The sequence below is a fragment of the Mesocricetus auratus genome, unplaced genomic scaffold (assembly GCF_017639785.1).
Source record: "Mesocricetus auratus isolate SY011 unplaced genomic scaffold, BCM_Maur_2.0 Super-Scaffold_100024, whole genome shotgun sequence".
Lineage (NCBI taxonomy): Eukaryota > Metazoa > Chordata > Mammalia > Rodentia > Cricetidae > Mesocricetus > Mesocricetus auratus.
In genome coordinates this window covers 7,952,285-7,967,948 of record NW_024429205.1, presented here as the reverse complement: position 1 = coordinate 7,967,948, position 15,664 = coordinate 7,952,285, and the positions used below count along the sequence as shown (strand labels likewise).

Genomic DNA, 15,664 nt, shown 5'->3' with positions numbered 1-15,664 from the left:
ACGAACATGGGTTCTGTCTGTCGTCTCCTTAATAAAAACACATCATTCTGGTGTGGACATAAGTATCTACTTAACCTAATGTGTAATCCATTTGACAGCAGTCACACAATGTGAGGTTATCAGTACCCTGACTCACGAAGCAAACAAGACAGACAGACATTGTCTGTGCTGTTTTAAAACATTTATTTCACATTCTTCGGGTTAATGAATGCAGTTTCTGCATTGTTCCCTTCCTAAGTCACTGTTTTCTCTTCATAGGGGTCGTCTCCCCTGAGCCAGGACAAGAACACATGAGGTTCCAGGCACCTTAGGGTGCCCTGTCCTGCACAGTGAGCCAGGTGACGCTGGAGACGAAGAGGGAGTCACTGCCCTTAGAGACTTATTATAAATATCTCCCTAATGCTTTCCCTTTGTTTGTTTGCGGTTCCTTTGTTTTGTTTTGTTTACTGGGACAGGGTTTCTCTGTGTAGTCCTGGCTGTCCTGGAGCTCACTCTGCAGACCAGCCTGGCCTGGAACTCACAGAGATCCGCCTGCCTCGGCCTCCTGAGTGCTGGGACTTGTGTGTCAGCACTGCCCAGCTAGAAATACTTCATTAATGTTTTCAAATGGACTATTCTGCAAAATATAAAATGTACCTTTGGGGGCCAGAGAGATGTCTCAGCAGTTAAGAGCTCCGACTGCTCTTCCAGAGGACCCAGGTACAATTCCCAGCACCCACATGGCAGCTCACAACTGTCTATAACTCCAAGATCTGACACCCTCACACAGACATACATGCAAGTAAAATACCAATGCACATAAAATAAATTTTAAAAAAAGAAATGTACCTTTGAAGTTATTTTCATGTTTTTATAAAGGTTAATTTCATTTTTATTTGTGTGTGTGTGTGTGTGCCATGTATGTATAGGTATCCATGGAGACCAGAAGACGGCATGGGATGCCTGAAACAGGAGTTATGGGCAGTTGTGAGGCACCCAGAATGTGTTCTGGGAATCAAACTCAGATCCTCTGGAAGTGCAAGAAGCGGTCTTCACCTCTGAGCCATCTCTCCAACCCCAATTATACCAATTAAAAAAAAATCTTGTAAGCACATGTGGTGGTTAAGTGTTAACTGCTGGCTTAGCAGGATCTATAAAGACCTGGGGGATTGGCTCCTGGACGTGACTGTGGAGGATTATTTTGATTTGATCAACTGAGATAGGAAGATCTACCCACTGTGGGTGGCACCATTCCCTGTGGGATACTGGACTCTATGGAGAAAGGGGGCTGAGTGATGGCATGCACTCATCTCTCTCTGCTTTCGGATGGTGGGCGCCATGGGACCAACTTCCTCAAGCTCTGCCTTGACCTCCCTGCCGTGACAGACTGGACCCTTGAACTGTGAACCAAAATAAACTGTTTTTCCCCTAAATTTCTTTAGTCAGGGTATTTTATGACAGCAACAGGAAAAGAAATTAAAACAAGATGTCTAGCAGAAAATGTTTAAACTACATACATGTGGCCAAGAATCAGGTACCTGATGGAAGGGCCGATCTCTAAGCAGGCGGCCCCCATCCCTTGGTAGACCAACATTTCCTGTCAGCCCGAGCTGGAATCAGGCATGGGACACACTATGCTTCAGCCCACAGTGCTGACGGCTGTTGCCTCGTTCTTAAGATGACAGCTGAGCAAACTGGGGCCAACAGGGGTGTGCTCCGACCGGGCTGGTAGCCCGCGCCACAGTCCCAGGGTGGGAGCACTTTCATTCTAAATGACAGGCAAAGCTCCAGCATCAGGTGGGACACCCCGAGGATGCCAGAGTCACTGCGTCTGCAGCCTCTTTCTCGCTATCTCCACATTCCCCAGCACCCTGAGCCAGTTATCAACCTGTCCTACCTGCCGTGGCCCCACAGAGGCCACAGACCATCGCCATGCCCAGGACTTGCCTGCCACCCTGGGATGGGGTGAGCCTGTCCTGTGGAGAACACAGGATTTAGCCCCATGTCCCTCCTCAGCTCTGGGCCCTCGTGATCTCAAAGGCATAGGTGGCATGGCTCTGAGAGTGTCTGGAGTCTTCGGGAAAGTCACTTGTGCTCCATGCAGCTCAGCTCGCCTCTCGGGTTTACGAGTGCACTCCAGGACAAGTGGAAAGGACATTTCCAGGAAGCGTGCGGTCCTGAATCCAGCAGTGTGGATTAGCTGCAGGCCAGCATCCCCTTTACAGTCCTTTATTTAAGTCAGAGGCCCCCCTGGAGCAATGTCGCCACATTTGACCTTCACTTCAAGGCTAAGGATCCAGGTCAGGTTGCTCATGCTGCCCTCTCCCGCTGCCAATGGCATTGGGTAACTTGGCAGGTTTTTTCCGCCTCCTGTTATGCCTTCCCCAGAGAACCTTGCAACATGTCTGTAGATGGGGACTGCAGGTTCAGTGCCAGTCTGAGCTTTGCTCACACACCGAAGGTTTTCTGATGCTAATGGCTTTAATTTCTATTTCACTATTTTCTTAGTCATGTGACTTCTAAATGGTCTGGACCAGAAAAGGCAACCTCCAGCACGCATAAGCAACTTACCTGGGGCTGGGGGACCATTCTCTGTCTGAATTGGGGTATGATGCTGACTGGGGGTGCGGTGAAATTGAGGGGAGGCTTTCCTTAGGAATATCGTCCTGGAATGGTGGTGCATCATTAGGAAGGGTTCTGGAGAGATAAAAAAAAGAAAAAAATTACCCAGGACAGACTCAAAATAAAGCCAAGTTTCTTCTTGATTACCTCTAAGGGCTTCATTAATTAACATGACCTCTGTTACTCTCAGGTACATCCTAGAAACTGAAGACGGCAATGGAAAAGGTGAAATGTCAGCATATATAAATGTGTGTTGGGTACATCTGCCTTGGGTGGGTTGTAAACTTACAATGACTTCACCAGAGCATGACCACGATGAGCACACCCATGAAGGTCCACTGATCCGCAAGCATGTGTGTGTGCCACTGCAGCACCCTCAAAACACATGTGAGTACTACTGTAGCATCCTCAGGCGTGTGTACTTCTGGTAGCATCCCCTTGTGTGTGTATGCGGGTGCCACCATAGCATCCTCAAAAGTGCTTGTGGACTTCCGTAGCATCTTTACCCATGTGTGCTACTATACTTCAACTGCGTGTGTATGCCGTTGTAGCATTCTCTGTGTGTGTGTGTGTGTGTGTGTATGTGTGTGTGTTGTCTGTGTGTCTATGTGTCTGTGTGTCTGTGTGTCTGTGGATAGAACCAAGGACTCATACATGGTAGGCAAGCACTCTACCACTGAGCTAACTGGCCTACTGCCTATTTTGCATCCTTAGAGATAGGGTCTCACTAAGTCACACAGGCTGGTGATCCTCCTGCCTCAGTCTCCCCAGTTCTGGGCTTCCCGATATACACTACCACACTTGGCTACCACATCTACAGCATCTCGTTGTCACCTTTCACACGACCCCTCACCAAAGCCTGAGTGGAACGTCAACCAGAACTGGATCCAGGTGTTTCAGAACATTGCCATGTACAGGGGGACTGCCACTCAAATAAATAAATCCGCACAGAACACGTCCCAAGTCTAGCCAGATAAATAAATGACATCGATCATGTGTGTCTGTTGGGGAAGTCTTACGTCAATAAAGCACTGTTGGGCCAATAGGAATCTAGATAGGTGGGACTAGGAGTCCAGGAGGATTCTGGGAAGGAGAAACACAGAGAGTTTCTCTGTATAAGAGAACCATGGGGTAGGAAGCCCGGAACTATTCTCCGGTAAGAGAAATACTTAGATTAACAATTATGGGGTAAATACTTAAGTCAGAGCTAGCCAGTAAGAAACAAACAAGGCCAACAGCTTCATAATGAATATAGCCTCCTGTGTGTTTATTTGGGACTGATGCGGCTCTAGAACCAGGCTGGCAGGAAGGCTTCTCTCAAAGAAAAGGTTTCTCTTTACATGTGTCTTTGAACTGAACACAGCTGTAGAACTCCCTAACCTCAGACTGGAGTGCAGACATTACAACACAGGGCTCACAAGCCCACACCTACAGAAGACATTGTTCTGTATTTCTAATGCTGTTGGAAGTGCCTGTGGCCAGGATCTGGAATTGAAAGCCCCAGAGGAAACGACATTATAGCCAGCCCATAACAAATAGTCCCAGTACCCACAGAAGGTGAGAGGTAACAGTTAGGGAAGACAATGATGCCAGCCAAGTTCTAGTATAAGGCAGAAAAATATATACATATTTTTTCCCGAGGACTAGGGGTGCGGCTCCATGGGTTGTTTGCCTAGCATGCACAGAACCCTAAATCACAGCACCACAAAATTTGGGTGTGGTGGCCTATGTCTATGATGCCAGCATTTGGGAGGTAGAGGCAGCAGGATCAGAAGTTCACGGTCATCTTCAGCCTTGTATAACCCTGTCTCAAAAAGTAAAAAACTGTTTACTCTGAACGATGAAGCAGAGGAACAGTCCATCCCTGGTGTTCTTTATCCCTTCTTTGAGTTAAAGAAACATAAAAATTATCAGCCGGGCGTTGGTGGCACGCACCTTTAATCCCAGCACTCGGGAGGCAGAGGCAGGCGGATCTCTGTGAGTTCGAGGCCAGCCTGGTCTACAGAGCGAGTTCCAGGACAGCCTCCAAAACAATACAGAGAAACCCTATCTCGAAAAAAAAATTATCAAAAGCTCCATGGAATTATATAAAAATCTAAAACAGCAAATAGTCCTTAAAATTTAGTTTTCAAAACTGGCTTTTGGTACCAAAATACATACTTAAAGTTTTGTGGCAGTCTTAGAAGTCAAGAAGAAACAAAAGACACGAGCCCATTAAATCTGGGCATAATTCCAATTAAAATGGAAAGGTTTGCTTGATACAAAGGGAGTGTGGGCTCCGGTCACCTTTAGCACTGAGCTGACCACACACTGCCTCCAGGTCACAGACAGACTTGGGGCGCAGGCAATGAGAGCCAGATCCTGGGAAGCCAATGAGGCAGTGAAGGGTGGGACTCCGTGACACAGAGACGGCGTAGCATGCACTATGCCACAGGCTTGATCCCCTGCACCAGGAAATAAATCACAGAGGGGTTTTTTTGTTGTTGTTGTTTTGTTTTTGTTTTGTTTTTTTGTTTTTTGGGTTCTTTTTTTTTTTTTTGGTTTTTCGAGACTTGCGTCCACCACTTGACTGCAAAAAATCAGTCTAAGATGCCTGAGAGAAGAATGAAAACCTTAAAAAAAAATTATGGCTGGGCAATGGTGGTACACGCCTTTAATCCCAGTACTCCGAGGAGGCAGAGGCAGGTGGACCTTTGTGAGTTTGAGGCCAGCCTGGTCTACAGAGTGAGTTCCAGGACAGCCAGGACTATACAGAGAAACCCTGTCTCAAAAAAAAAAAAATTACGAGAATCACCTTAAAAACTAACTTATTTAAGACTAGAGATACAGTCCAGTTCTTGCCTAGCAGGCATAAAACCCAGGTTCAAATCCAACCCCATTTAACAAAGCCTGATGGTATGTGTCTGTAATCCCAGCATTTGAGAGCGAGAGGCATGGTCATCAGAAGTCCATGTGACCCTCAACTACAGACTCAGGGCTCACCCTCTTCCAGCAAGGAGCCCGTCTTCCCTCACTGATTACCTGCCCCCGTCCATTGATGCCGTGTCCTCGTCAGAGCTCATCTCTATGGGAAACATGTCCTCATCCTCAGACGTGTTGACACTCTCGTCTCTCTTGTGATTGTCCAGCTGAGACTTCCTCCTCCGCTTCCTTCTCTTCTTCCCCAGAGATCCAGTGGACGGGGTGTCGCTGGGAGGCAGGCCCTGGGCAGCCGTGGAGGGATCCAAGCACCTGATCCTATCCACCGAGTTCCTTTTCAGCTGGCTCTCCATTCGAGACGCTCCTTCCGACAGAATGGGGGACGTGGCCAGGTATGTGGGGACGACTTCCTAAATGGGGCAGGTGTTCAAGAGTCCCGTTAATGCAGGTGGGGGAGGAGGGCCATGACAAAGGGAGAGAGCCACAGCAGGACAAGCTCACATTTCGCAGCCACAGGGAGACATCAGATAGACAGGCAAGAGTTATCAGCTCCTCAAATACTGCTTTGTACTCAACGCAGGGTTTGTATAATCATACCAGAGTCGGGCCGTTACCAGGGACTTCAAACCATCATAACTCATCTAAAACATCCAGGGCCGTGACAATGTTACTGGACCTGGGCACAGTTTTACATTTTATTTTGAGTGTCAGAGTAAGTGTGAGTGGGTCTCAACAGGTGAGTGGGGGGGAGGGGTTCACTTTCCAGCCGCATGGCTGCTGTCTCCAGGCCTGTCCCTCCAGAGCACATCCAGCTTCCAGTCGCATAGCCAGTGAGCTAGGGCACAGGGCCTCAGAGGCAATGGGGAAGAGTACTGCTGGCTCAAGACGAGGGGGCAATCGGTCATCAGCACGCAGGTCGCAGCTTCCAGCAGGGTCCCAGACAGCCACAAATGCTGAGCTGGCTGGCTACTTCACCACCGCCTCTGTGGCATCCAGGCCCCAAAGAACTCCTCAGCTCCTGGAGCCTAAAATGGGCCTCAGGCAGGAGTGCTAGGAGGTTAAGATAATCTCAGCTAGTAAACTTGGGGCTTCCCCTTCAGACAGGAGTTGCCTGGAGGCTGTGGGCGGGCAGCAGACAGTGGCGCAGGAGCAGCTCTTGGCTCCCAGCCCAGAAGCTGTTCCCTCAGGTAGATAACAGGGAGGCACTAGCCTGGGGCAGTCTAATTGCAGATGCAGGGTTAGTGCTTAAAGAACCGGCTGAGGTTTAGCTTTAGGAACCCCTGCACAAGACTGCTCCGCAGGGGCCCCAAACAGGATGCTGGGTGTCTCACGCTGTCACTCTCCACTTACAGCATTGAGACACAAGTCTCTCTCACTGAGCCTCAAGCTGCTCTTTTAGCTAGACTGACTGAGTGTCCAGCCAGCACAGTATCTCGATCTGCCTGTCTCTGCCCTCCCAAAGCTGGAGGTACAGGCACGTGCTGAACATTTCTTAACTCAGGTCTTCAAACTTGCAGGGCAAGCAGTCTTACACCAAGTCATCTCCTCAGGCCCAGACCCCCAAAGTATTAAACATGAGGTATTTCACTCCTAGGCATACACTGGGGAGGGGTGGGACGGGGTGGGGGGGTGGGACGGGACACCAAAGCCTACGTTCTCACAGAAACTTGATTAGGAAGGTGCACACCATTACTCACACTGGCCACAAGGTCCCTCGAGAGACGACTGGGTGAATGAAATGTGGTATATTAAGCTACTGAGCCATTGAAAACACTAGCATTCTGGCCCAAAATACGGCTCAGTTGGTAAGGCACCTGTTTCGAAGCCTGACATTCGAGTTCCATCTCGGGGATCCACACAGTGGAAGGAGAGGAAACACCACCTCCCAAAAGGCGCCCTCTGACATGGGCACATGCTGTGGCATGTGCTTACACAAACATAAATAAACGAGTAACAAAACGTGTGCAGTTCCACAACTGAACCCTGAAGCACCGCGTAAAGCGAAAACGTCACTCACAAACACTTGATTCGTTCATGTGAAAACTCAAAATAGGGTGTGCTGGCTGGTTTTGTGTGTCACCTTGACACAAGCTAGAGTCATCAGAGGGGAATGACCTTCAGTTGAGGAAATGCCTCCCTGAGACCCAGCTGTGAGGCATCTTCTCATTTAGTGATGATTGGGGTGGGGCCCAGGCCAGGGTGGATGATGCCATCCCTGGGCTCCTGGGTCCTATAAGAAAGCAGGCTGAGCAAGCCATGGGGAGCAAGCCGGTAAGCAGCACCCTCCATGGCCTCTGCATCCGTCCCTGCCTCCAGGTTCCTGCCCTGCTTGAGTTCCTGTCCTGACTTCCTCAGTGATGACCGTGATGTGGGAGTGGTCTCAGCATACTTGCCTGGCTCAGTCCCTCTGAAGGAGAACAAGTACTCTGCTCTGAAGCCAGCGGGTACCCACCAAAGGACCCAGAATCCCTTCTCCCCATGCCTGCCTGCTGTGTCTCCAGACCCTAGAGTGACCCTGAACTCACCCAGCCACCCTCACCTGATCATTTTCAGTCTCTTGAACGAAAAACGCTTCTCCATTGTCTCCCAACTTCATGTGCAGGTCCACAGACTCCCCGTTGATTTCTATGTCCACCTGAAGGGAGAGCACAAAGAATACACAGTGAGCGTCCGGGGAAACACCTCAAGTCCCAGTAGGTGTCCCCATCCAAGCACCCCTGCCCTGAGCACTGGGAGCAGGGGGAGGGAACTTGGTTTCCAAACATGGCTACACTGGTTCTTTTTAAATATCTCCACAGCTGTTCCAGAACCTTCCACGCCCCACCAACATGCATTACCACTGCCCCACCTCCTTGGAGAATGAGAAAGGCTTGTGACTGACACCCGACCAGAAGAATACAATAGAAGTAACTCTATAGGACTTCTGAAATAAGCTCATAAAAACACCATGTTCACCTAGGCTTGTGACTGACACCCGACCAGAAGAATACAATGGAAGTAACTCTATAGGACTTCTGAAACCAGCTCATAAAAACACCTAGTACCCGTCTCCCTCCCCCCCCCCAGCAGCTGCCGTGCAGTAAGGGGGAGGTCAGACCACATGGCAGGGCTCTGGTTGAAAGCACAGAACCAGCCCCCGGGCACAGGAGGGAGTAGGCCTTATGGAGCTAGGCCCCTGCCATGCCCTGTCCTGCCCTGAGCCTCTGAGCCTCTGACTTGATAAGCAGGGGTGTGCCCAACATCTTGGAGTAACTGACACTGCCTTAGTAACTGGAACAATGGGATCATGGGCGAGCATTAAATTATGCAAGGAGGCATCTTGAATGGTAAGTCTGGAAGCTCAGGACAGGGGACAGCACCCATGAGCTGCGGCTGTTCTCTGGAGAGGGGTGCCCAGGCCTCACCACTTTCTCCCGGGAACGCAGGACACCCATCTTTCCGAAGCGGACATGGAAAGGAGAGCACTGCAGGCTGCCATTGGGCTGGCGGATGACGATGATGTCAATACATCCTGACAGCGTGGCAGGGTTCAGTCCCTTGTAGAGCTCCTTCACGGTCACAAACACCTGGCCGGCCAACTGCCCCACGTAATTCATTGTCTGAACCTGAGAGACAAGACACATCGCACAAGTTCACGAGGGCAGTTAACATGGGACGGCCACTCAGAGCCTCCAGCTCGACGCTCAGCCATGCCAATGTCAACGATGTAGTGTACACATTCTTTCACACTTTGCCCTCGTCATGTTTCTGGAATGTTCTCCACAGTACCTGTGGGACAGCCCGTTTCTCCCACTCTATTGAGAAGCCCAATACCCTTCCCACCACTGGGTCCTGCACAGAGAGGCCCAGGAATCCTAATGGAGGGAACCACTGGGTTCAGTCCATGCATCCCAGCATGACTATGGGTACGGCGACCTAGCACATTTGTGTTTGGCAATGCTGTCACAAACACAACAAAGCTTGGGACCCTGACGCAAAGAGAGCACCTCACTTGTGTGACTGACAGGAGGGGTACCTCACAAGGGCCTGGAAACATGACAATGCAAGTATCTGTTTCGGTCTCCTCCTCATTCTTCCATCTCCTCAGTCCTTCTATGCCCTCTTCCATGAGTTCCCTGGGTCTCAGAGGAGGTGACACAGATGTCCCAGTGAGGGCTAAGCACTCAGCACCCACATAGCCTCAACACTTCCATGAGTTACGAGTCCCCACAGCTTGACCAGTGCTGACTGGAAGGTGTCCCTGACCTGGTCAGTTTGAAAGTTGCACCTGCCCATTTGGGTGAACATCAACTGTTCAGGGGCTGGCCAGATAGCTGCACTGGTAAGGGTACCAACAAGCCTGAAAACCTGAGATCATTCCCCAGGACCCACATGGAAGAATGGGAACCAACTCACACAGATTATCCTCTGACCACCATACATTCACAGTGGTACACACACACACACACACACACAGAGAGAGAGAGAGAGAGAGAGAGAGAGAGAGAGAGAGAGAGAGAGAGAGAGAGAGAGAGTAATGTCATGAACATGACTATTGACAAGGCAGTTTAATCATGTGTCCATTTGGCAAAACATCAGTAGTCGATTCCCCCAGAGGGCCTGTGACCTCCCTAGCCATAGCTCTTGACCACTTCTACAGTGTTAGGTAAACATTGTCTCCATGGAGCAACCTGCAGACCCAATCAGGAAGCAGTTGGCTTCCTCACAAACATGCCACTACTATACCATGGGCAAACCTCACACAACAGTTCAGTGTGTTGTAGCACACAGGTTGACTTCTCCTCCATGCTAGTTCAGTGTGACATCCACCGTGGCTTCCCCTGATCCCACCCTGTTCCCACGGAGTCTGTGCTAATCACTGAGCAACAACAGACCAAGCTCTTTGGCAGGGAAGCCCCAGCCCAGGCCAGCTAAGACCCACCTTGATACTTTCCACACTGTGGAACAAACACAGCTCTCTTTTCAAAGGGACTAAGAGATGGTTTACACTAAAGCAAATACAGGTGAGCATTGCCCGTAAGCACAGATTCCAGTCGCCTGGAATACAGGTCCTGGGAGCCACCCTTAGGAGACTTACATGAGATTGTAACTAACTGGACAAAGAAAGGCATACATCAAGATATCTGCCTAATAACTGGCAGGGGCCACATAAGCAGTGTATACAGTGAGAAAACTGCTACAGGTTTCAAGTCATATTCAATGGCACTGCTAATGTCTGAGCTGGTGGAAGCCAGCAGAATGAATACATTTGCAAGGTACTGATAGTCAAAAGGGGAGTTAGGTCAGTGCGGTGGTCTGAATGATACATCTCCCCATAGTCTGGGCATCTGGACAGTGGTCACCAGTTGGTGTCCGTTTTGGAGAGGTTTGGGCAATGGAGCCATGCTAGAGGTGCATTGCTGGGGGGCTTCGGGACGTAAAAGCCTCTCTCGCCTCCGGTTCACTCCCTCTGCTTCCTGCTTGCATCTGACAATGTGAACCCTCGAGCTTCCTGTTCCAGCCGCCTTACCTGTAGTTTGCTGCCATACTCCATACCGTGAGGACTCTGTTCCTCTAGGACCATAAACCAAAACAAACCCTTCCTTCTGTAAGTCGTCTCGGTCATGGTCTTTTATCACCGCAACAGTAAGGTAACTAATACAGCCAGACAAAGGTGTGGACCATGAATGGCTGCTAAGAATACTAAAAGCAGCCCAAGATAATTTAGCTCTAGACCAACAGGTTTCTAACTCTCCACAGTCAGTTAACAGTTTAGCCTCCTAGAATCTTTAATACTGGGTATGTCTCTTGGGGGAATCGGGGTGGGGGGACTTCAGTTTACATTGTGTAGGAAAGAAAGTTTCTCAAAGTTGGGGGGGGTTAGTTAATGGATCTCAGCATCCCAGCTTCCCAGATTCAAAAGAGTGAGCACAGGATCCCGGATGCCTGCAAGGTCCAATTCAAGTTCTAACGGGTCACAGATAAGGGGAGATAAAGACGTTTCCCCACTCGCCTTAGCATCCCAGAGAGGCACCCTTCATCACCGACACCCAGGGTTGCTCTCACCTGTGACCTCAAGAAAGCAGCCCTCCTAGGCACAGGAAGAGTCCAAGCTGGACGAAGTCCGATCGCTTTGTTGCTACAATAGGCTCTTTGAGAAAAGCCTAGAAATGGTAAGTCTTAGGCGGAGTTCCCCTGAGGACTCCCTCCCTGGGTTATTGTCCACTGTGTGGGCAAAAGGTGTGGCTAGTGTGTTTTCTTACTGCAAAGAGCCAGAAGCAGTTGTCTGCTGGAAACGTGTGCAAGTGTTAAAACGGTCTCTGTGTGGGCACCGGGACACTGTTCATACGCCCCACGGGAAAACAGTCTGCTTGGAGTTATCCTTGACATCTAGTCCCAAGGGCTGCCTAGACAACCCTCACTGAGCTTTTATACGTTTGCCTCCACAAACTCATGAAGCTAACTACCACTAACAAGAATATAGGAAGTAACTGCCAAGTAGGTGGGGGAGCCGGGGGCCTCGTGAGCTGTTGGTGGGAAGGGACAATGGTGTCGCTATCTGAAAAACCAACAGGCAATTCCAATGAAAAATAGAATTACCCTCCAATCCAGCAACTCAGTGTCAAGGTGTATCTTCCAATTAACTGGAATCAGGGCCATGAGAAAGTATTCACACACCCACAACATCCAAAAGGGAGACTCGACCCCGACATCCATCGACAGGGTGACAACATGTGGGAGGAGGATGGAAAGGTTATTCAGCCTTTCAAAAGGAGGAAAACTGTGGCGGCTGAAGAGACCGCTCGGAGGAGAGAGTGCGTGCTGTGTGAGAGTGAGGAGTAGGATTCCGATCCACAACACCCACATGAAGTACGTCCGGCGGGGTGGCACACCTGTTCCAAGAGCTTAGGAGGCAGGGAAGGGGATCCCCAAGGCAAGGTGGCTGGATAGACTTGCCCAATCAGTGAGCTCCGGGTTCATCAAGAGACTCTGGATAGACTTGCCCAATCAGTGAGCTCCGGGTTCATCAAGAGACTCTGGCCTCGCTCCTCAATGTGGGGAGAGGACGACACCCAACATCCACGATTGACCTCTCCATACATGTACACACACATACACACACTCTCCATACATGTACACACACACACATACACACATGCAAGAAAAGGAGGGGAGGAGACTCTCCAAGCTGCCACAGCCCAGGCAGGATAAGCCAGGAGGGCAGAGAGGGTGGTAAAAGAGCTATCTAGAGAAGACACCAAGGTAATGCCAGTAGGACAGCAGCTACGGGGGCTGGGAGGGGACAGAAATGTGGAGTGACCGACCTCTGGACGAAGCCTTTCTGTTCTGGAGGAGTGCAGTGATAAAATGACTTAAGGGTTACAGACGCAGCTCAGTTGGCGCAGCATTAGTCAGGCATGCACAAAGTCCTGGGTTTGAGCCCCAGCACTGCATACGACCAGGCACGATGGTGCAACCTGCAATCCCAGCACTGGGGAGGTAAAGGCAGGAAAATTAGAAGTTCAAAGCCCGTCTAGGTTTGGGGCCAGCCTGGGCTACATAGACACCCCCCCCACCTCCACCGCCTCAAAAATGTAAGTAAAAGACTTGGGGTGCATGCAGGGGGCAGCTCCACCCCAGGAGGCATGTGACTGACAGTGGCCTTTAAAAAGCCAGTGTAAGCCTGGTCCTCTCAGGTACCCACTGGGCTGAAATGAGGCAAGGCGGGCAGGCAGACAGGGATCTTTCTCTGCCCCGCCCCATACCAGGCTCTCTTCTCAATAAGCCCTGCACAAACTTATCTTTAAAAAAAGTTCTACCTGATCAAAGCACTAGACATAAAGTCCCAAATTTCACTTCCTTCAGCTGCACCACCATTGAAGAGTTCAAGGAAGACGATGCTAATTCGATTAGCCTGAAGATAAGCAACCAGACCAACCCAGCAGAGATGCCTCCCACAGGGCCAAGGGCCATAATCCCATTACTGGTGTTGCAACTTCCTTGAAAGCACGTGAGGAGGCAGAAAGGGAGAGGTTTGGTCTGAAGAAGAAAGTGCATGTCTGTAAAGTTCCAGGGTGAGGGGAGAAACCAGAGGGAACAAAGCGGGAACCCTGACAGAACACTGCCTCAGGTAGACCTGCTAAAAGACATGGCCTCCAGACTGCTTTCCAGTCGGCTGCGTTTTATCTTGAAACCTGGCAGGGTTGAACATGCTGGAGACAGGACTCTGTAGTCCCTGGCTCAAGCATATTTTGAAGGAGAACTTGACCAGTTAGTTCTTAGAGGATCCTCTGATCAGCCTGGAATTTTCTAGAGCAGTGGTGCCCAACCCTCCTGATGTTGTGACCCTTGAATACAGTTCCTTGTGTTGTGGTGAGCCCCAACCATAAAATTAATTTTGTTGCTGCTTCATAACTGTAATTTTGCTACTGACATGAATCGTAATATAAATCTCTGATATGCAGGATATCTGCTCTATGACCCCTCTTGTTTGACCACCCAAAGGGGTCATGACCCACAGGTTGAGAACCATGGCACTAAAGCAATCCAGGACTTTGTGGAGTCTCAAAATATGCAGACTTTTTTTTTCCTTAGATGTAGTTGGCTTGTAGGCTGGCATTCTGAACCAACACGAAGTTCTCTGAAAAGCCATCTCCAGGGACGAGTTTCCTAGATACATGTGGAGCTCATGTGGGGAAGGGAACCCCACTTCAAGGCCCCAGCCTGCAGCCGGAGGCCACACTCCTTCCCATATCAATCCTGACAGTCTGCAGGTGCTGGGACAGGCACCACTCCAGCCTCAGACTGTCCCAGACGTGGTCTAGGGACATCATCAACAAGTGCCACAAGTCTCACGACTCCTCATCTAGTTGTGACATTAGAAAAGTCTGCATTTAGTCCAAAATTGGCAGAACAACAGGCTTCAGGAACTGCCAAGAAATGCTGCTTTTTTTTTCCTCGTCTTTTTTTTTTAATCTGCCAAAATTCAAAAGCCCTGCCACAGCTCTCCTAACCCCACAATTTTATTAATGCCATTCCACCCCCTGGAATATTGATATCATTTGAGGGTGGACTCAGGTCAACTCCACTGAAAACTTGTCACAATAACACGACGTGCTCACAAGACAACAGAGGATACCTGGACAATTATGTACAAGGAGTTCCTAAGCCCAGGTTCACACAGACATGCAAATCGAAAGAGGGATAGCACAGTCTACAAAGTATGAGTCTCAAAAGCCAGAGGACTGGAGTTTAATCCTAGCACCCACAAATAAAGCCACTGAGGAAGAGTGGGGAGCACTACGGAGGGGTGGGAGCACTAGGGAGGAGCTGGTGAAATCCCTGGGCCTCACAGGGACAGTCAATCCAACTGAACCAATTGCAACAAGTTCAGTTAGAGATCTTAGTTCAAAAGATAAGGTAGACCTAAGGAAAGTCCACATCTTGTCCCTCACAAGCACATATACACACCTGCCTGCACACACACACACACCTGCACACACTCATCTGCAAACACACACACACACTTGCACGCAGACAAACCCCACCTGCACACACAGAGACGCTCCCACTTGTACACACCTGCACACGCATACATAAAATGATTAATTTTTAAGGCCCCAAAACAAAACATTCCATAAGTACCCCAGCAGTGAGAGTGGAATCAGAGACCATACAGTCAATGTTCCGGTCATTAACAAGACAAAATCCCAGGAATAACTAACCATTTGGCACATATTAGTAAATCCCAGCAATTCCACAGCAAGAACTGATTCTGCAGATAGAGAAGATCATGTTTTTGGCATGTGTGTTCACACAGGCATGTGCACGCATGAGCCACAGCACACATGTGAACCTCAGAGGACAACTAGTGGGAGTTCGTTCTTTCCTTCCACAGATCTAGAGTTTGTTCTTTCTTTCCACAAATGTGGGTTCCAGAAAGCAAACTGCAGTCATGCTGTCTGGCAGCAGGCACCTTTCCTGGCTGAGTCATCTCACCAGCCCCCCAGAAACACCACATCTTTGTGAGTAGTAGTAACAGCAGACTTGGCTGTGATAGAGGAAAAGCGAAAGTCACTTTGAGATCAACAGGACCCTGGGTTGATAAATTATGGACCATCCACATTATATATCGAACACTTCCAGACTATAAAAAGTGGAAGGG

General features: G+C 49.6%; 1 protein-coding gene across 7 annotated transcripts in view; it reads right to left on the bottom strand.

Annotated features, from left to right (window-relative positions):
• The window catches only part of Lpin1 (lipin 1), a 64,117-nt gene that overhangs the window by 33,674 nt on the left and 14,779 nt on the right, over nt 1–15,664 (bottom strand). For all 7 annotated transcript variants that reach the window (XM_040730734.1, XM_040730737.1, XM_040730735.1 and 4 more), the window contains 4 exons: nt 8,925–9,125; nt 8,060–8,155; nt 5,623–5,930; nt 2,551–2,676 (listed from right to left, as the gene is read on the bottom strand). In XM_040730734.1, the coding sequence (XP_040586668.1) occupies nt 2,551–2,676; nt 5,623–5,930; nt 8,060–8,155; nt 8,925–9,125 (731 nt within the window). Of the gene's footprint in view, nt 1–2,550; nt 2,677–5,622; nt 5,931–8,059; nt 8,156–8,924; nt 9,126–15,664 lie in introns of those variants that run through there.